Source organism: Heterodontus francisci, chromosome 43 (genome assembly GCF_036365525.1).
Source record: "Heterodontus francisci isolate sHetFra1 chromosome 43, sHetFra1.hap1, whole genome shotgun sequence".
Classification (NCBI taxonomy): Eukaryota; Metazoa; Chordata; class Chondrichthyes; order Heterodontiformes; family Heterodontidae; genus Heterodontus; species Heterodontus francisci.
The window spans coordinates 11,457,512-11,478,604 of record NC_090413.1 but is presented as its reverse complement, the minus strand read 5'-3'; the positions used below and the strand labels follow the sequence as shown (position 1 = coordinate 11,478,604).

At 44.9% G+C, this 21,093-nt stretch overlaps 1 protein-coding gene across 1 annotated transcript in view; it reads right to left on the bottom strand.

Moving 5' to 3' along the window:
• The window catches only part of atp13a1 (ATPase 13A1), a 105,558-nt gene that overhangs the window by 10,132 nt on the left and 74,333 nt on the right, over window positions 1-21,093 (bottom strand). The window contains exons 18-21 of the mRNA XM_068020883.1: window positions 20,776-20,975; window positions 19,843-19,939; window positions 8,272-8,450; window positions 1,632-1,746 (exon numbers count right to left, since the gene is read on the bottom strand). Coding sequence (XP_067876984.1) covers window positions 1,632-1,746; window positions 8,272-8,450; window positions 19,843-19,939; window positions 20,776-20,975 — 591 coding nt within the window. The remainder of the gene's footprint in view (window positions 1-1,631; window positions 1,747-8,271; window positions 8,451-19,842; window positions 19,940-20,775; window positions 20,976-21,093) is intronic.

The window sequence follows — 21,093 nt, the reverse complement described above, 5'->3', positions numbered from 1 at the left end:
CACAGACATTTGACATTCTCCCTATCAAAACCCCTCATTAATTTTGACCACCTCTTAAATCTTCCTTAATCATTGTGCTCTATGGAGAACAATTCCAGCTTTTCTAGTCTCTCCTACATAACCCAAGTCCCTTAACCCTAGTACCATTCTGGTCAATCTCCTCTGCACCTTCTCCAAGGCCTTGACATCCTTCCTAAATTGTGGTGCCCAGAATTGAAGACCATAATCCAGCTGAGGCCTAACCAGTGACTAATAAAGGTTTAGCACAACTTTATTGCTTTTGTACTCTATGCCTATTTATAAAGCCCAGGATCCCAAAAGTTAGTTTTTTTTTAAAACAACATTCTCAACTTGCCCTGCCTCTTCCAAAGATCTGTGTACAAACACTACCAGCACACTCTGTTCCTGCATCCCCCTTGAACATCGTACCATTGAGGTACTGTTGCCTCTCCTCATTTTTTCTTCCAAATTGCATCACTTCAAACTTCTCTGCATTAAACTGTATCTGCCACGTGTCTGCCTATTTGACCAGCCTGTCTGATTGCTGGAAAAAGTCCCAACACAACATGGTGTTTTATTTTATTCCTTGAGCTCTGAATCATACATCACTTGCAACCAACATAGAAATTCCCCTGCCCTAAACCCACCACACAGTCAGCTTCTTGGTTGTAGAAGTGATCTGGAGCCTCTCTCCAGCCCTTGCTCTTCAGATCCGTACTGTTGATATCCACAAGTGGCCCCCATCACTGCAGAATAAAGCACTGGTGCTCCCAGCAAGCTCCACCAAACTGCCCTATCTCACAGGGCCACTGGAAAATTGGCCCTTTGGTTGATTATATCCACCACCTGCAACCCCCCCCCCCCCACCCCCAAACAGTAGACAATGGATATCTGATAGATATCATGTTGCTCAATTTTCAAAGTGCTTGATAAAGTGCTGCACAAAAGACTGATCAGCAAGGTTGTGTCTTGTGGGATTGATAAAAAGATTTTAGGTTGGATTGAGAATGAATTGTATTCTCATCAGCAACGAGTGATCACTATGGGAGCTGCTATGTGTGGGATCCAATTATTAGTGAAGTTATACAGAGATTGGTGTTGGAGCAGTTACTCCTCACCACCTTATCACTTTATATGGCTAAAGGTGGCAGGAGAAAGGTCCATACGTCTGCTGATCACACCAAGTTATATGCAGGTGTTAGGACTTGGGTGGATCGAGAAGCCCTGGGAGAATGGTAGATGTCCTTCAGTGTAGACCAGTGCAGTTTGTGGATTTGGGGCTGGGGGAATTCCAGTCATATACAACACCCCAAGCAGGTTGTCTGCTCAATGTTTTCTGAGCACGAGAAGGTCCACAACTTGCATAGTGAGATGTGGCAATTGGGAATAAGATGCACAATCAGAACAAGCTTAAAACAGATTACCATGATTTGGCAGTTGAAACACTGACTCCAGGTCTCACTCCACAAAGGAATGACACATAGCACAGGGAGCCTGAGCAAGGAGGAGGAACATTTAATTGGGACAAAGACAATCTGTAATAACTACAAAGCACAGCATGTGCTGCAATGATAAGGGACACTAGGGGGGGCAGGGGTGGGATGAAGGGAGGATAACATTAAAATACTCACTGCACATGATGGACGACAGCTTAGAAGTAAATGGTGCTGCAATGCTGGCATCTCCCAGTTTTATTACAGGCATCTGGTCCTCCTCCAGGTCCTTCAGCACCTGGTTAAGACGCTCCTGTAGGGAAAGAACACACGGTGGGCGGAGAGATGACTTATTAGCAGCCATGTCTTTGCTCCGACATTGACTTTTTGAGTAATAAAGAACAGTACAGCACAGGAACAGGCCATTCGGCCCTCCAAGCCTGCGCCGATCTTGATGCCTGCCTAAACTAACACCTTCTGCACTTCCGGGGCCCATATCCCTCTATTCCCTTCCTATTCATGTATTTGTCAAGATGTCTCTTAAACGTCGCTATCGTATCTGCTTCCACCACCTCCCCTGGCAGCAAGTTCCAGGCACTCACCACCCTCTGTGTAAAGAACTTGCCTCGCACATCCCCTCTAAACTTTGCCCCTCACACCTAAAACCTATGTCCCCTCGTAACTGACTCTTCCACCCTGGGAAAAAGCTTCTGACTATCCACTCTGTCCATGCCGCTCATAACTTTGTAAACCTCAATCATGTCGCCCCTCCACCTCCGTCGTTCCAGTGAAAACAATCCGAGTTTATCCAGCCTCTCCTCATAGCTAATGTCCTCCAGACCAGGCAACATCCTGGTAAACCTCTTCTGTACCCTCTCCAAAGCCTCCACGTCCTTCTGGTGGCGACCAGAATTGCACGCAATATTCTAAGTGTGGCCTAACTAAAGTTCTGTACAGCTGCAGCATGAATTGCCAATTTTTATACTCTATGCCCCGACCGATGAAGGCAAGCATGCCGTATGCCTTCTTGACTACCTTATCCACCTGCGTTGCCACTTTCAGTGACCTGTGGACCTGTACGCCCAGATCTCTCTGCCTGTCAATACTCCTAAGGGTTCTGCCATTTACTGTATACTTCCCACCTGCATTAGACTTTCCAAAATGCATTACCTCACATTTGTCCGGATTAAACTCCATCTGCCATTTCTCCGCCCAAGTCTCCAACCGATCTATATCCTGCTGTATCCTCTGACAATCCTCATCATTATCCGCAACTCCACCAACCTTTGTGTCGTCCGCAAACTTACTAATCAGACCAGCTACATTTTCCTCCAAATCATTTATATATACTACAAACAGCAAAGGTCCCAGCACTGATCCCTGCGGAACACCACTAGTCACATCCCTCCATTCAGAAAAACACCCATCCACTGTTACCCTCTGTCTTCTGTGACTGAGCCAGTTCTGTATCCATCTTGCCAGCTCACCTCTGATCCCGTGTGACTTCACCTTTTGCACTAGTCTGCCATGTGGGACCTTGTCAAAGGCTTTACTAAAGTCCATATAGACAACATCCACCACCCTTCCCTCATCAATCATCTTCGTCACTTCCTCAAAAAACTCAATCAAATTAGTAAGACATGACCGCCCCTTCACAAAACCATGCTGTCTCTCGCTAATAAGTTTGTTTGTTTCCAAATGGGAGTAAATCCTGTCCCGAAGAATCCTCTCTAATAGTTTCCCTACCACTGACGTAAGGCTCACTGGCCTATAATTTCCTGGATTATCCTTACCACCCTTCTTAAACAAAGGAACAACATTGGCTATTCTCCAGTCCTCTGGGACCTCACCTGTAGCCAATGAGGGTGCAAAGATTTCTGTCAAGGCCCCAGCAATTTCTTCCCTTGCCTCCCTCAGTATTCTAGGGTAGATCCCATCAGGCCCTGGGGACTTATGTACCTTAATGCTTTGCAAGACACCCTTCTCTCACCTTCACATGGTCCATCTCTGACAGTTCTTTTCCCTTCCTCGACTTCTCTTTCTCCATCTCTGGGTATTTATTATAAGCCCACCACAGCTACCTCGATTACACTTCCTCACACCCTGCCTCCCGTAAGGATTTCATTCCATTCTCCCAGTTTCTCTATCCCCGATGCATCTGTTCTGATGATGCAACCTTCCACAACAGCACTTCTGATTTGTCTTCCTTTTTCCTCAACCAAGAATTCCCCACCACTGTGGCTAACAGGGCCCTCATCCGTGTCCACCCCATTTCCCGATCTTCTGCCCTCACCCCTTCCCCTCCCCGTCACAACTGCCACAAGGCTCCCCTTGTCCTCACTTTCCACCCCACCAGCTCCCATATCCAAAGGAACATACTCCGACATTTCCGCCACCTGCAGCGTGATACCACCACCAAACACATCTTCCACTCCCCGTCAGCATTCCAAAGGACCATTTCCTTCATGACACCCTGATCCACTCCATCACCCCCCGAGACCCCGTCCCCTTACCATGCAATTGCAGGAGGTGTAATACTTGCCCTTTTACCTCCTCTCTCCTCACCATCCTAGGTCCCAAACACTCTTTCCAGCTGAAGCAGTGATTTACTTGTACTTTTCAATTTAGTATACTGCATTCGCTGCTCACAATGCGGTCTCCTCTACATTGGGGAGACCAAACGCAGATTAGGTGACCGCTTTACGGAAAATCTCCGTTCAATCCATAAGTATGACCCCGAGGTTCTGGTTGCTTGCCATTTCAATACGTTACTCTGCTCTCATGCCCACATTCCTGTCCTTGGACTGCTGTAGTGTTTCAGTGAACATCAATGCAAGCTCGAGGAACAGCACCTCATCTTCTGATTAGGCATCTACAGGCTTCTGGACTCAATATTGAGTTCAATAATTTCAGACCATAAGCCCCATTTTTTTTTTGTTTATTTTTATATATTTTCATTTTTTTTTTTGTGTGTGTTATTTATTTTTCAACCATGTGCTAGTCTTAAACTTGTTTTTCATGTTTTTGCTTTCGGACAGAGCTGTTCATTATTCTGCCATTAGCACTCTGTCTGGAGTCATACTTTACGAACATACAAATTAGGAGAAGTAGGCCACTCGGCCCTTCGAGCCTGCTCCGCCATTCAATAAGTTCATGGCTGAACAGATTACTCCACATTTCCACCTATCCCCGCTAAACTTTCACCCCTTCCTCATCAAGAATCTATCTATCTCTGCCTTAAAAATGTGAAAAGACTCTGCTTCCACCACCTTTTGAGGAAGAGTATTGCAAAGACTCATGACCCTCAGAGAAAAAATTTCTCATCTGTCTTAAATGGGTGACCCCCCCTTTTTTTAAAAAAAAAACAGTGACCCCTAGTTCCAGATTCTCCCACAAGGGGAAATATCCTTTCCACTTCCACCCTGTCAAGTCCCCTCAGGATTTTACATGTTTCAATCAAGTCGCCTCTTACTCTTCTAAATTTCAGCGCATACAAGCCTAGCCTGTCCAACCTTTCATCACAAGAGGGCCAGCCCATTCCAGGTATTAGTCTAAAATACCTTCTCTATACTGCCTCCAATGCATTTACATCCTTCCTTAAATAAGGAGACCAATACTGTACACAGTACTCCAGATGTGGTCTCACCAATGTCCTGCATAGCTGAAGCATAACCTCCCTACTTTTGTATTCAATTCCCCTCGCAATAAACAACATTCTATTAGCTTTCCTAATTACGTGCTGTCCCTGCATACTAACCTTATGCGTTTCATGCGCGAGGACACCCAGATCCCTCTGCATCTCAGAGCTCTGCAATCTCTCACCATTTAGATAATATGCTTCTTTTTTATTCTTCCTGCCAAAGTGGACAATTTCCCACTTTCCCACGTTATACACCATTTGCCAGGTCTTTGTCCATTCACTTAACCTATCTATATCCCTTTGTAGCCCCCTTATGTCCTCTTCACAAGATTACTTTCCTATCTATCTTTGTGTCATCAGCAAATTTAGCAAACATACCTTCGGTCCCTTCATCTAAGTCATTTATATAAAATTATAAAAAGTTGAGGCCCCAACACAGATCCCTGAGACACACCACTCAGTACATCTTGCCAACCAGAAAATTATCCATTTATGCCTACTGTTTCCTGTTAGTTGGTCAATCTTCTATCCATGCCAACATGTTACCCCCTACACCATGAACTTTTATTTTCTGCAATAACCCTTGATGTGGCACCTTATCAAATACTGTCTGGAAATCTAAGTACAATACATCCACCGGTTCCCCTTTATCCACAGCACATGTAACTCTGTAATGCAGGCCCCCATCTGCCAAGAATGAGGCATTTTAATTTTGCCACATGGGCAGTAAATTTCAAATTGTTGCTGGGAAAAAGAGAAGGCCTATTACAAGGGCTGCCAGACTGGCTGGAAAGACATTTTTACATATTGACAGACGGTACTTGAAAGGACAAAGGGGCAATTCCCTGCTCCAATTTAACCCACAACAGACCTTTGATCACCAGGTATTGTGTGTAGAGGAGACATTCCATGGTCTGCTAGGACAAGACAATCTACAAGGGCCAGGACTGATTAGGCCAGCTGCTCACATGACCAGCTGGCTGTTGCAGGATTTTTTGAACTTGCCACAGAGAATTTGAACTGACTCTACCTGATTACCTTGAATTTTTCTAGATGCCCTGCTATAACATCTTTAATAATAGCTTTTAACATTTTCCCTAAGACTTGTAGTTTTCTGCTTTCTGTATCCCTCCCTTCTTGAATAAAGGAGTTACATTCGTTATTTTGCAATCTAACGGAACCTTCCCCGAATCTAGGGAATTTTGGAAAAGTAAAACTAACGCATCAACTATCTCACTAACCACTTCTTTTAACACCCGAGGATGAAGTCCATCAGGACCCGGGGACTCGTCAGCCACAGTTCCAACAATTTGTTCAGTGCCACTTCCTTGGTGATTGTAATTTTCTTGAGTTCTCCCTCCCTTCCATTTTCTGACTTACAGCTAATACTGGGATATTACTTGTATCCTCAATAGTGAAGCCCAATGCAAAATACCTGTTCAATTCATCTGCCATCTCCTTATTATCCATTAATTCCCAAGACTCACTTTCTATAGGACTAATGCTCACTTTGTTAACGCTTTTCTTTTTAAATATCTATAGAAACTCTTACTGTCTTTATATTTCTAGCTAGCTTTCTCTCGTACTCTAATTTTACCTTCCTTATCAATCTTTTAGTCATTCTTTGATGTTTTTTATATTCTGTCCTATCTTCTGACCTGCCTTTCACCGTTGCGCAATTATAGGCTTTTTCTTCAAGTTTGATGCTATCGTTAACTGTTTTAGTTAACCACGGGTGGCAAGTGCCACCCTTGGAAATTTTCTTTCTCGTTGAAATGTATCTATTCTGTGTATTCTGAAATATCCCCTTAAATGTATGCCACTGCATCCCTATCGACCTATCCCTTAACCTGATTTGCCAGTTCACTTTAGCTAGCTCTGCTTTCATGCCCTCATAATTGCCCTTATTTAAGTTTAAAATACTAGTCTTGGACCCACTCTTCTCTTCCTCAAATTGAGTGTAAAATTCAATCATATTATGATCGCTGCTAACTAGGGGCACCTTAACATTAAGGTCATTAACTAATCCTATCTTGTTGCACAATACCAGGTCTAGTATAGCCTGCTCTCTGGTTGGCTCCAGAATGCATTGTTCCAAGAAATTATCCAGAAAATATTCTATGTACTCCTCATCTGCCCATCTGATTTTTCCAGTCTATCTGTAGGTTAAAACCCCCCATAATTATCGCTTTACCTTTCTGACAAGCTGCGGTTATTTCTTCCTTTATACACCGTCCTACAGTGTGGTTAATGTTAAGTGACCTGTACACCACTCCCACAAGTGACTTCTTGCCTGTTTGATTTCTCATCTCTACCCAAATTGCAACTACATCCAAGTCTCCTGAACTTAGGTCATCCCTCTCTATTGCGCTAATACCATTAATTAACAGAACTACCCCTCCAACTTTTCCGAGCTTCCTGTCCCTCCTAAATGCCGTGTACCCTTAAATATTCAGGTCCTAATCTATGTTGCTCGGCAGCAATGTCTCTGTAATGGCTATCAGATCATACTTATTTATTTCTATTTGCATTTTCTATTCATCAGTTTTGTTTCGATTGCTACGTGCATTCAGATACAGAGCCTTTAGTTTTGTCCTTGTGTTATTTGTCTTTTACTACAACTATTTAGCATTCCATTTGCATTCTGTTCCATGACATGTCATTTAATCATGCGCCCACCCCCCCATCCTATCACAGACTTTCCCTCTTCTTCTTCCTTCCCCTCCCTTTCATTTGCTCGAAGACTGTTACATTTATAACTTTTGCCAATTCTGATGGAAGGTCAGAGACCTGAAACGTTAACTCTGTTTCTCTCCACACAGATGCCGCCAGAACTGCTGAGTTTTTCTGGCACTTTCCGTTCTTACATCAGAAGGGATTCTGGCTGATTTTTTTTCTCCTCTTAATGACACCCAATTAGAGTGCTCCAACTTGGACGAACTAAGTAAAGCACAGATTGGGAACTGTGCTGGGATCTTGCTGCGCGTCTCAGTAACTTACTACTTTAACTAGCATTGCCACCAGGCAAAAGCAATCTTTAAGTAGGTGATTTTAATTGATATATTTAGTTTTTTTAAGTAAAGTAACTTTAAACACAGTACATTTACATACAAAGAAGTCATGATTAAACAATATGTCAGATATTGAACCCAAGCTAACTATTTGAAACAATCCAGTAAGCAATGGAATATAACCCACCTTTTGTACGGCAAGTTGCTCCTCTCGCTGTGACATCAACCGGTGCCTTGCTCCCCGAGAGGTTAATTTCATGTTGCTGCTTGTGTTGGAAGCGATAGACTTCCCGTCGTTAGTCCCATCTTTTCCTTTCTTCTTCTTGTCCGGAATCCGCTCGGGAGCGTTAGCCAACAAAGCCACTCCTGAAACAACAGGACACATGCCGAGAGGCTGAACCATGAGAATCACTAACCGTCTGGCTTGAAGTTGCCTAAGGCGGGTAAGGAATTTGCACAGTCCAAGCAGGTAAAAGCAATGTCAGGTGTGGCACTGAGCCTCACAGGCCAGAATGTCCCAGGGTTGATTACTGGTCTGTGCTATCAGAGCAGGCGCTGGGGTTGAGGGACTTTAATTGGGCCGTAGCAACCTTGAACTACGAGAAGAAAAATGAAAATGTCGCCACTCTTGATCACTATCCAGTGACTCTGGAAGGAAGGGAAGATAATACTGACTGAGGGACGTTCAAGCCTCCCACATAAATTGGGAAAGCCAAGTGGGAAAAGCTCTGTGCTCATCAATATAATTCAAGACTCCTTCCTGATCCAGTGTGTTAGTGAGTCAATGACAGACAGCTCGTTTCTAGACATGATTCTGGAGTGAGTCAGCTTGAAACACTGACCTGGTTAGGTGTGGGCATCAAGAGATATAGTACCAAGTTGCAAATGGTATGGAGATGCAGATCAGCCATGATCTCATTGAGGAGCAGCGCAGGCTCGAGGGACTGAATGTTCCCAATGTTCCTATGACCACTGCACAATAACTTTAACCTGACATGCAAATGTAACCAAAGCCTTCAGGTAGTCAAGTTATAATGGTATGAGGTGTGACGTAGGGAATATACTGATCAAAGAAAAATGGGCATTTTCAAAATCACAACATAGGACATGCAGGGCATATACACCCATATACAGCAAAGGTAAATTAACACTGAAATGGATCAGTAAAATTGAGAAAAATAAATAAAATTTGCAAAGAGGAGCGAGCAACCACTGTGCTGAGTACAAGATTGTACAGAAGCAAGTCAAAGATGATGAGGGTAAAAGCAAAGTTGCAAAACAATGCCAATAATTCTATTTATACTGTAACAGCAAGGAAGTTTTGCACTAAAGGTTCTACAAAGTGCAAACAGTCATCACAAGGGAAATGAACAGAGGACAGTTCTACTGGATTGGAAACAAGTCAATGTAGATTCTCTCTACAAAGAAAATCGACAAAACAAATCCAGGTAGCTACCACCTCATCAGTCTCTCATTACCTACTAGAAAAATGATTAGGAACAGCATTAAGAACACCGACATGAAACTAACCCAGTAAATGGCAGTTTTGGGAGAGGAGTCCGCCTAATCAACTCCTATAACTTATTTTTGACTAAGTGACATCCCAAGGTCACAACACAAAGCTCGATGTTCTGTCACCGCACTTCCAGAAACACATCAGGAAAGTTCCAGTAAGGTAGTGGATAAAATATCAATGTGGAAATGGAACTGACTGAAAGGGAAGAAGCATCAGGCATTAGTTAGGGGACTAATGCCAGTTGGGAAAGGTATTGATTGGAGTCCCCCAAGGATTGGGATAAGGCTCCAATTGCTCATAATTTGCATAAGCAGTCCAAATTCAGAAACTCAATGCGAGTTTCTCAAAGTGAGCTGCACAGTAAAATCAGGCAGTACAGCCACGTAACTACAGAAGGGCCTAGACAAAATATACAAATGGACAACTACAGCAAATGAAATTACATAGAATTTACAGCACAGAAAAAGGCCATTCAGCCCAACTGATCTCTGCTGGCATTTATGCTCCACATGAGTCTCCTCCCACCCTCCTTTATCCAATCCTCTCAGCATATCTTTCTATTTTTTTTCTCCTTAAGGTACTTACCTAGCTTCCCCTTAAATGCTCCTACACTATTTGTCTCAACTGCTCCTTGTAGTAGCAAGTTCCAAATTCTAGCCATTCTTAGGGTAAAGAAGTTTTTCCTGAATTCGTTATAGTGACCATAATACAGTAAGATTTAGCATAATCATGGAAAAGGACAAAGATAAAACAGGAGTAAAAGTTCTAAATTGGGGGAAGGCAAATTTTACAAAGCTGAGAGGTGACCTGGTGAATGTGGACTGGATACAGCTACTTCAAGGAAAATCAGTGGCAAATCAGTGAGAGGCAATCAAAAGCGAGATACTACAGGCACAGTGTAGGCATGTTCACACAAAGTTAAAGGATGGTACTGCCAAATCTAGAGCCCCCTGGTTATCTAGAAGCTTACAGGGTAAGTTAAAGCAGAAAAAGAAAGCTTATGACGATCACAAAAATCTTAATTTAGAAAGCCTAGAGAAGTATAGAAAGTGCAGGGGTAAAGTAAAAAAGGAAATTAGAAAAGCAAAGAGAGGGCATGAAAAATTATTGGCAGGTGAAATCAAGGAAAACTCGAAGATGTTTTATCAGTACATTAAGAGCAAGAGGATAACTAAGGAAAGGGTAGGGCCTGTCAGAGATGTACAAGGGAACTGATGCGTGGATGCAGATGTGGGTAGGGTTCTTAATGAGTTTTTTGTCTCTGTCGTCACAAAGGAGACTAGATGTAGACATTGTAGTTAAAGAGTGTGAAATATTAGATACTATAAGCATAATGAGGGGAAGTAGTAAAGGGTCTGACATCCTTGAAAGTGGCTAAATTGCCAGGGCCAGATGGATTGCAGCCCAGGTTATTAAAAGGAAGCCAGGGAGAAAATAGCAGATGCGCTGAGGATCATCTTTAAATCTTCACTAGATACAGAAGAGGTACCAGACGATTGAAGGTAGAGGCCTGCTACCCGACCCGAACCCGAAAGAACCCGACGACATGTGTCGGGTTCGGGTCGGGTCGGGTCAGATCGGGCCGAGTCGGGCCGGACACACCGTAAGTGCTCTGCTGGTAAGTATTGAAATAAAAAAAAAAAAAACTTACCTGAGCTGGGAGTCCAGGACGAAATAGTCTGCGCAGTGAGCGACTGACATCACTATGACATTATCGCGCATGCGCTGCAGCTTCCTGCAGGTTCGGTGTCAGGAAGGTAAGTAAAGGGATGGTCGGGCAGGCTCGGGTCGGGTGGAGTAGTGGCGGGTTCAGGTCGGGCTTGGGTCAGATTCGGAGGGACTCGGGCCGGGTCGGGCTCAGGTCCGCTGTAGTTCAGTGGGGTTCGGGTTGGGGTCTTTTTGCCAACCTAAAGCAGGCCTCTAATTGGAGGTCTGCGAACGTTGTACCATCGGTTAAAAAGGGAGCAAGGGATAGGCCAAATAATTATAGGCTGGTCAGTTTGACCTCGGTGGTGGGTAAATTGAATCTATTTTGAGGGACAGGATAAACTGCCATTTAGAAAGGCACAGATTAATCAGGGATAGTCAGCATGGATTTGTTAAGGGAAGGTCATGTCTTACTAACTGAATTGAGTTTTTTGAGAAAGTAACAAGGAGGACTGATGAAGGTAGTGCAATGGATGTGGTCTACATGGACTTTATAGTCAGGCATCTGACAAGGTCCCACATGGCAGACTGGTCAGTAAAATGAAAGCCCATGGGATACAGGGGAATGTGGCAGGTTGGATCCAAAATTGGCTCAAGGTCAGGAAAGAAATAGTCATAGTCGACGGATGTTTTTGTGAACGGAATGCTGTTTCCAGTGGCGTTCCACAGGGCTCAGTGCTGGGTCCCTTGCTGTTTGTGGTATATATTCATGATTTGGACTTAAATATGGAGGCATGATTGGGAAATTTGCTGATGACACAAAAATTGGCTGTGCAGTTGATAGTGAAGTGGAATTCCAGAATAGGAAAAGTGGCAAATGGAATTCAATCCAGAGAAGTGTGAGGTAATGCATTTGGGGAGGGCAAACAAAACAAGGGAATACACAATAAACGGGAGGATATTGAGAGGGGTAGAAGAAGCGAGAGGCCTTGGAGTGCATGTCCACAAGTCCCTGAAGGTGGCAGGACAGGTAGATAGAGTGAAGGAGGCATATGGAATGTTTTCCTTTATTGGCTGAGGTATAGAATACAAAAGCAGGGATGTAATGCTGGAACTGTATAAAACGCTGGTTAGGCCACAGATGGAGTATTATGTACAGTTCTGGTCACCACATTACAGAAAGGACCTAATTGCTCTGGAGTGAGTACAGAGGAAATTTACAAGAATGTTGCCAGGGCATGAAAGTTGCAGCTATGAGGAAAGATTGGATAAGTTAGGTTGTTTTCCTTAGAACAGAGGAGGCTGTGGGGTGACTTAATAGAAGTGTACAACATTATGAGGGGCCTAGATAGAGTAGACAGGAAGGACCTGTTTTCCTTGGCGGAGGTGTCAATTATCAGGGGGCACAAGAGTTAAGGTGATTGGTAGATGAATTAGAGGGGACATGGGGAAAAAGACTTTTTCAGCAGAGGGTGGTGGGTGTCTGGAATTCACTGCCAGGAACAGTGGTGGAGGCAGAAACTCTCAATTCTTTTAACAGGTACCTGGACATGCACCTAAAGTGCTGTAACCTGCAGGACTATGGACCAGGTGCTTGAAGGTGGGATCAGATTGGGCAGCTAGTTTTTTTTTTCAGCCGGCACGAACACAACGGGCTGAATGGCCTCCTTCTGTGCTGTAATTTTTCTATCATTTCACTGGATTTATTGATCACTACCTTATATTTGCAGACTGGTTTCAATCTCATAATGAAGAGCTGGAACCTGTCATAGCCGCTAAGCGCATTGCACTTTTGAACTACAAGAAAGCCCCCAGCGATTTAACATCCGCAGCACTTAAAGCAGCCAGAAGTACTGCACAAAGAACAGCTAGGCGTTGCGCAAACGACTACTGGCAACACCTATGCAGTCATATTCAGCTGGCCTCAGACACCGGAAACATCAGAGGAATGTATGATGGCATGAAGAGAGCTCTTGGGCCAACCATCAAGAAGATCACCCCCCTCAAATCTAAATCGGGGGACATAATCACTGACCAACGCAAACAGATGGACCGCTGGGTTGAGCACTACCTAGAACTGTACTCCAGGGAGAATGCTGTCACTGAGACTGCCCTCAATGCAGCCCAGCTTCTACCAGTCATGGATGAGCTGGACATACAGCCAACCAAATCGGAACTCAGTGATGCCATTGATTCCCTAGCGAGCGGAAAAGCCCCTGGGAAGGACAGCATTACCCCTGAAATAATCAAGAGTGCCAAGCCTGCTATACTCTCAGCACTACATGAACTGCTATGCCTGTGCTGGGACGAGGGAGCAGTACCCCAGGACATGCGCGATGCCAACATCATCACCCTCTATAAAAACAAAGGTGACCGCGGTGACTGCAACAACTACCGTGGAATCTCCCTGCTCAGCATAGTGGGGAAAGTCTTTGCTCGAGTCGCTCTGAACAGGCTCCAGAAGCTGGCCGAGCGCGTCTACCCTGAGGCACAGTGTGGCTTTCGTGCAGAGAGATCGACTATTGACATGCTGTTCTCCCTTCGTCAGATACAGGAGAAATGCCGTGAACAACAGATGCCCCTCTACATTGCTTTCATTGATCTCACCAAAGCCTTTGACCTCGTCAGCAGACGTGGTCTCTTCAGACTACTAGAAAAGATCGGATGTCCACCAAAGCTACTAAGTATCATCACCTCATTCCATGACAATATGAAAGGCACAATTCAACATGGTGGCTCCTCATCAGAGCCCATTCCTATCCTGAGTGGTGTGAAACAGGGCTGTGTTCTCGCACCCACACTTTTTGGGATTTTCTTCTCCCTGCTGCTTTCACATGCGTTCAAATCCTCTGAAGAAGGAATTTTCCTCCCTACAAGATCAGGGGGCAGGTTGTTCAACCTTGCCCGTCTAAGAGCGAAGTCCAAAGTACGGAAAGTCCTCATCAGAGAACTCCTCTTTGCTGACGATGCTGCTTTAACATCTCACACTGAAGAATGCCTGCAGAGTCTCATCGACAGGTTTGCGTCTGCCTGCAATGAATTTGGCCTAACCATCAGCCTCAAGAAAACGAACATCATGGGGCAGGATGTCAGAAATGCTCCATCCATCAATATTGGCGACCACGCTCTGGAAGTGGTTCAAGAGTTCACCTACCTAGGCTCAACTATCACCAGTAACCTGTCTCTAGATGCAGAAATCATCAAGCGCATGGGTAAGGCTTCCACTGCTATGTCCAGACTGGCCAAGAGAGTGTGGGAAAATGGCGCACTGACACGGAACACAAAAGTCCGAGTGTATCAGGCCTGTGTCCTCAGTACCTTGCTCTACGGCAGCGAGGCCTGGACAACGTATGCCAGCCAAGAGCGACGTCTCAATTCATTCCATCTTCGCTGCCTTCGGAGAATACTTGGCATCAGGTGGCAGGACTATATCTCCAACACAGAAGTCCTTGAAGCGGCCAACACCCCCAGCTTATACACACTACTGAGTCAGCGGCGCTTGAGATGGCTTGGCCATGTGAGCCGCATGGAAGATGGCAGGATCCCCAAAGACACATTGTACAGCGAGCTCGCCACTGGTATCAGACCCACCGGCCGTCCATGTCTCCGTTATAAAGACGTCTGCAAACGCGACATGAAATCGTGTGACATTGATCACAAGTCGTGGGAGTCAGTTGCCAGCATTCGCCAGAGCTGGCGGGCAGCCATAAAGACAGGGCTAATTTGTGGCGAGTCGAAGAGACTTAGTAGTTGGCAGGAAAAAAGACAGAGGCGCAAGGGGAGAGCCAACTGTGCAACAGCCCCAACAAACAAATTTCTCTGCAGCACCTGTGGAAGAGCCTGTCACTCCAGAATTGGCCTTTATAGCCACTCCAGGCGCTGCTTCACAAACCACTGACCACCTCCAGGCGCGTATCCATTGTCTCTCGAGATAAGGAGGCCCAAAAGAAAGAAAAAAAAAAGAACCTTATATTTATAGCCAAGAGTTTTTGTCTCCCCCCCCCACAAATGGAAAAAATTTCTCTACATCTACCCAATCAAACCTCTTCATAAGGGCCTCTATTAGGTTACCCCTCAGTCTTGTCTTTTTATTTTAAAAAGAGCCCCAGCTTATTCAAACTTTCCTGATTAAATATACCTTTTAGTTCCGGTACTAATGCAATATGTATAAGGTATTACATACTGAAAGAAAGAGTGGGAGACACATTTACTCAATGAATGGTCGTCAAACAAATATCTGGAAGTGATAATTGACTCAACACGTGGCATGTCAAGTTATTGCACAGCATGAGCCCACAAAGCTAAGATTAAGACAGCCCAACCTTGGAAAGGGCACAGAGAAGAGCAACAGGACTGATCAATTATGTCAAGTAATGAGTTGTGACGATAGGATTGGAGAACTAGAACTCTTCATCCTTGAAATATGGCAAATGAAAGGGAGTCACAGGGCTACACAGGAGACTAAACGTCTCAGCACTATTTCAGACTGCAGACAAAGGGACACAAGCAAAAACTGAGAAAAGACAAGATATTAGGAAGCCCTTCAGACATAGACAGTGATCACTACCTGGGATAGGGAAGGGGAAGCTAAAACTCTGGAATCGGGCAGTTAGAAGCTATGATGGGGGTGGGAGGTTGTCTATAGAAGAATGAAACTAGATGGACTGAATGGTCCCTTCCATCTAACTATCTTGGCAAAAAAAAAATTTGCGATGAGAGAGCCTGAGGGAAACAATTCTGGAGACCAACAGGTAAGTGCAATGGCAGCGAGTCAGGAGTCAGAGAGAGTGAACCTGAGGGAAACAGTGGTGGAGACCAACAGGCAATAAGCTCTGGCGGAGAGAGTGTGCTGCGAGAGCAACAAAAAAATAAATCAAAGAGTGACATCACAGGACAGCATTGGCTGTTCAGAGGGACCAGAGACAGGAGCTCGGACCTGAAGGAGCTCGGGGACAGAGCAGAATGTGCATGAGCGTTGGGTTGCGAGATAAAAATGAAACTAAAAGTGTTGTCAGCACAAGGGAAGGTGCTGTTTGGTGAGTAGCTAGTGATCTTTTTGTTTATATAAGTCTATAATTTATTTCTGTTAAGTTTAGTTAGTGTGATAAATAGCAGTGCAAAAAATAAGGCTGAAGCATTTGCCTGACAATGTTCCGGCAATAGTACTGAAGACTTGTGCTCCAGAACTTGCTGTGCACCTCGCCAAGCTGTTCCAGTACAGCTGGCATCTACACGGCAATGTCAAAAATTGCCCAGCTATGTCCTGTACAAAAAGCAGGACAAATCCAACCCAGCCAATTACCGCCCCATCAATCTATTCTCGATCATCAGTACAGTGATGGAAGGTGTCATTGACAGTGCCATCAAACAGCACTTGCTCAGCAATAACCTGCTCAGTGACGCTCAGTTTGGGTTCCGTCAGGGCCACTCAGCTCCTGACCTCATTACAGTCTTGGTTCAAACATGGACAAAAGAGCTGAACTCCAGAGTTGAGGTGAGAGTGACTGCCCTTGACATCAAGACAGCATTTGACAGAGTATGGCATCAAGGAGCCCTAGCAAAACTGGAGTCAATGGGAATCAGGGAAAACTCTCTGCTGGTTGGAATCATACCTAGTGCAAAGGAAGATGGTTGTGGTTGTTGGAGGTCAATCATCTGAGCTCCAGGCCATCACTGCAGGAGTTCCTCAGGGTAGTGTCCTGGGCCCCACCATCTTCAGCTGCTTCATCAATGACCTTCCTTCAATTATAAGGTCAGAAGTGGGGATGTTCACTGATGATTGCACAATGTTCAGCACCATTCGCGATTCCTCAGATACTGAAGCAGTCAGTATAGAAATGCAGCAAGATCTGGACAATATCAGGCTTAGGCTGAATGGTGGCATTTGCGCCACACAAGTGCCAAGCAAGGACCATCTCCAACAAGAGAGAATCTAACCATCTCCCCTTGATATTCAATGGCATTACAATCACTGAATCCCCCACTATCAACTTCCTGGGGGTTAACATTGATCAGAAACTGAACTGGGGTAGCCATATAAATACCATGGCTGCAAGAGCAGGTCAGAGGCTCGGAATCCTGCGGCGAGTAACTCACCTCCTGATTCCACAAAGCCTGTCCACCATCTACAAGGCACAAGTCAGGAGTGTGACTGAATACTCCACTTGCCTGGATGACTGCAGCTCCAACAACACTCAACAACGGCACAGTGGCGCAGTGGTTAGCACCGCAGCCTCACAGCTCCAGCGACCACGGTTCAATTCTGGGTACTGCCTGTGCAGAGTTTGCAAGATCTCCCTGTGTCTGCGTGGGTTTCCTCCGGGTGCTCCGGTTTCCTCCCACATGCCAAAGACTTGCAGGTTGATAGGTAAATTGGCCATTATAAATTGCCCCTAGTATAGGTAGATGGTAAGGAAATATAGGGACAGGTGGGGAATATGAAATTAGTGTAGGATTAGTATAAATGGGTGGTTGATGGTCGGCACAGACTCAGTGGGCCGAAGGGCCTGTTTCAGTGCTGTATCTCTAAACTAAAACTAAACCATCCAGGACAAAGCAGCCCACTTGATTGACACCCTGTCCACAAACATTCACTCCCTCCACCACCGACACACAGCGGCAGCAGTGTGCATCATCTACAAGATGCACTGCAGCAATGCACAAAGGCTACTCAGGCAGCACCTTCCAAACCTGTGACCTCTAACACCTAGAAGGACAAGGGCAGCAGATGCGTTGGAACACCACCACCTGCAAGTTTCCCTCCAAGCCACACGCCATCCTGACTTGGAATATATTGCCATTCCTTCACTGTCGCTGGGTCAAAATCCTGGAACTCCCTTCCTAACAGCACAGTAGGTGTACCTACCCCACATGGACTGCAGCGGTTCAAGAAGGCAGTTTACCACCACCTTCTCAAGGGCAATTAGGGATGGGCATAAAATGCTGGCTTGGCCTGCAATGCCCACATCCCATGAAACGAACAACAAAAAATGCTAAACATGGATATTGGTCGATACACCTTATTTATTTTTATTTATTTCGAGATACAGCACTGAAACAGGCCCTTCGGCCCACCGAGTCTGTGCCGACCATCAACCACCCATTTATACTAATCCTACATTAATCCCATATTCCTACCACATCCCCACCTTCCCTCAATTCCCCTACCACCTACCTATACTGGGGGCAATTTATAATGGCCAATTTACCTATCAATCTGCAAGTCTTTTGGTGGTGGGAGGAAACCAGAGCACCCGGTGAAAACCCACGCAGTCTCAGGGAGAACTTGCAAACTCCGCACAGGCAGTACCCAGAATTGAACCCGGGTCGCTGGAGCTGTGAGGCTGCGGTGCTAATCACTGCGCCACTGTGCCGCCCGTGCTAAGGAATCTCAGGAAGTTACCTCCTCCAGAACACTATTTGGACGATACTGCTTCCAGACACTACCCTTCAGCTTATCTGTCAGTCAAGATCCATTTCAGCAGCATATTGACAGAATTATAGAAAACGTACCTGGATGCACATGCATTGCCGATGATATTCCAGTAATGGGCAAAACCAAAGAAGAACATGATCAAAATCTTCATTCCTTGATGGCAGTAGCTCGTCGTGAAGAGTTTGTTTTTAAACAGCAAGAAGTGCCAGGTGAACTAAGTCAGATCAATTTCTTTGGCTCCATCTATTCAGGTTGCAAAGTCCGTCCTGACCCAGGCAAAAATGTATTCATGTGACTAGAAGCCACAGTCACTCTGCACAGCAACACCCTGAACAGAGGTTCTGTATATAGTTTGCTCTCTATTGTATGTACTAGTTTAGCTGTTAATAAACCTGCTGGAGATCTTCAAGGAATTGGAATCCATGTACCTCATTGTGTTGCTTAAGATAACACAAAGAAACTCATGACAGCACAGGTGTTTAGGATCTGGAAGACACTGCATGAGTGTGGGGTGGAGGCAGATTCAATCAAGGTCTTCAAAACAGAATTGGATAATTATCTGAGGCAAATTGATCTTGCAGGCAGCCAGCATGGATATGATGGGCCAAATGGCCGCCTCCTGTGCTGTAACCATTCTATGATTTTATCAGTGGTTTGGATATGGAATGCACTACCTGAGTGTGCGGTAGAGGCAGATACAAAATCGGGGCTGTCAAAAGATGACTGGATAAGCACCTGAAGAGATAACTTTTCAGGGCTATGGGGAAGGGGTGGGGGAGTGGAATCAGCTGGTTTACTCTTGCAAAGTGCAGACATGAACATGATGGGCCCAATGGCCTCCTCCTGTCCGTAACCACTCTTTGAAACTATGATTAAAATTCCGTTTAAACTGGAAATCAAGTCAAAACACTGCACCTTTCTGGAAAGTGCTGCATTAGGTTTGTAGTGAGGACAGGCGTAGAATCTTACTTTACAACTTAGTTTGTTTTTTTAAGGTTCTGTCAAGTGTAATCTTAGTTTTGGAATTCAACTCCACAGTGCAGGGGTAATTGTTGGCTTAACACTAAAATTAGGCATCTCACTGATGTTTGAATCTGACAGCCAGCACTTCCACAATCAGTATATTGCTCTGCATCATACATTCACTTCTTTATGCTTACCAACATCAGCGTGTTTTAAGGCCCCAACATCATTGGTCCCATCGCCACACATCAATGTGGTGTAACCGAGGCTTTTGAAACTGGTGATTACAAACTCCTGCAAACAGAGGATGGCAATATTGAGTCGCACACAATGAAAACATCTGAACTGATGAGTACTTGAGACAAGTACAGCAGCATACAGGGGAGGCGAGGAGAAATGTTTTCATATAATGGATTATTGGAATAGGGAATCTATCACTACCAGTTACAACTGAAGCCAAGTTAATCACTGCATTTAAGAGGCAATTAAATAAAGTAAAATATTCATGGGTGCAGGGATGGAGGTTTAGAGTAACTCACGATGATGTGAAACACCATGGGCTTAATGGCAGCAATTCACTGTTGAAAATTCTATGCAATTATGTTTAAGCCCGGGAAGAATGGTTGCATTAAAGAGCAAGATGAAGGCTGTTTGGTACCCATACCCTAAATTGCACCATTCTGTCCACCCATCATCCACTGTGCTCACTGGTATACCTCCCAGTCCACCAATGCCTCAATTTTAAAATTCTCAACCTTGTGTTCAATACCTTTCATGGTCGCGCCTCTCCCTATTTCTCACTTCCTCCAGCCCTATAACTCTCCAAGCTCTCTAGGCTCCTCCAATTCTGGCATTTTGCGTGCCTCAATTTCCATCTCTCCACATTGGCAGTCGTGCCTTCCGCTGCCTGGCCCCTAAGTTCTAGAATTCCACCCCCAATCACTGCCCCAAACTTCTCTGCCTCTCTTCCTTAAAGACGCTCCTTAAAATATACCATTTTATGTTCAAATTTCATCTTGTATTGTTCAGTGCCAAAATTAGTCTTAGTCAACACTCCTGTGAAACACCATGGATGTTTTATTACATTAAAGGTACTTTTTGAATGCAATGTTATTGTAGTAAAGTCTAACCTTCTGCTTGGGTGCGACCCGGGCAAACACGTGGATATGAGGCATAAGCTTCATCAGGAACGGCCTGTCCAGTGTATTTAAATAATTGAGCCCTTCCCCTGTTATGCACAGGTCGTAGCCTTTAGTCAGGTCACCCAGGGTGAATGGAATCACAGGAATGGTAACTGTGCCATCAATGGACTCCCACAGCCACTTCAAACCTGAAGGGATGAGCACAGAACATTCAGTTAGATTTGATAAACACGGAACAGTCCTCCACATATTCCTCGACAAAATGATGTTCCTTGGGGATTGCTAACTATTAAACTTTTAATGCCA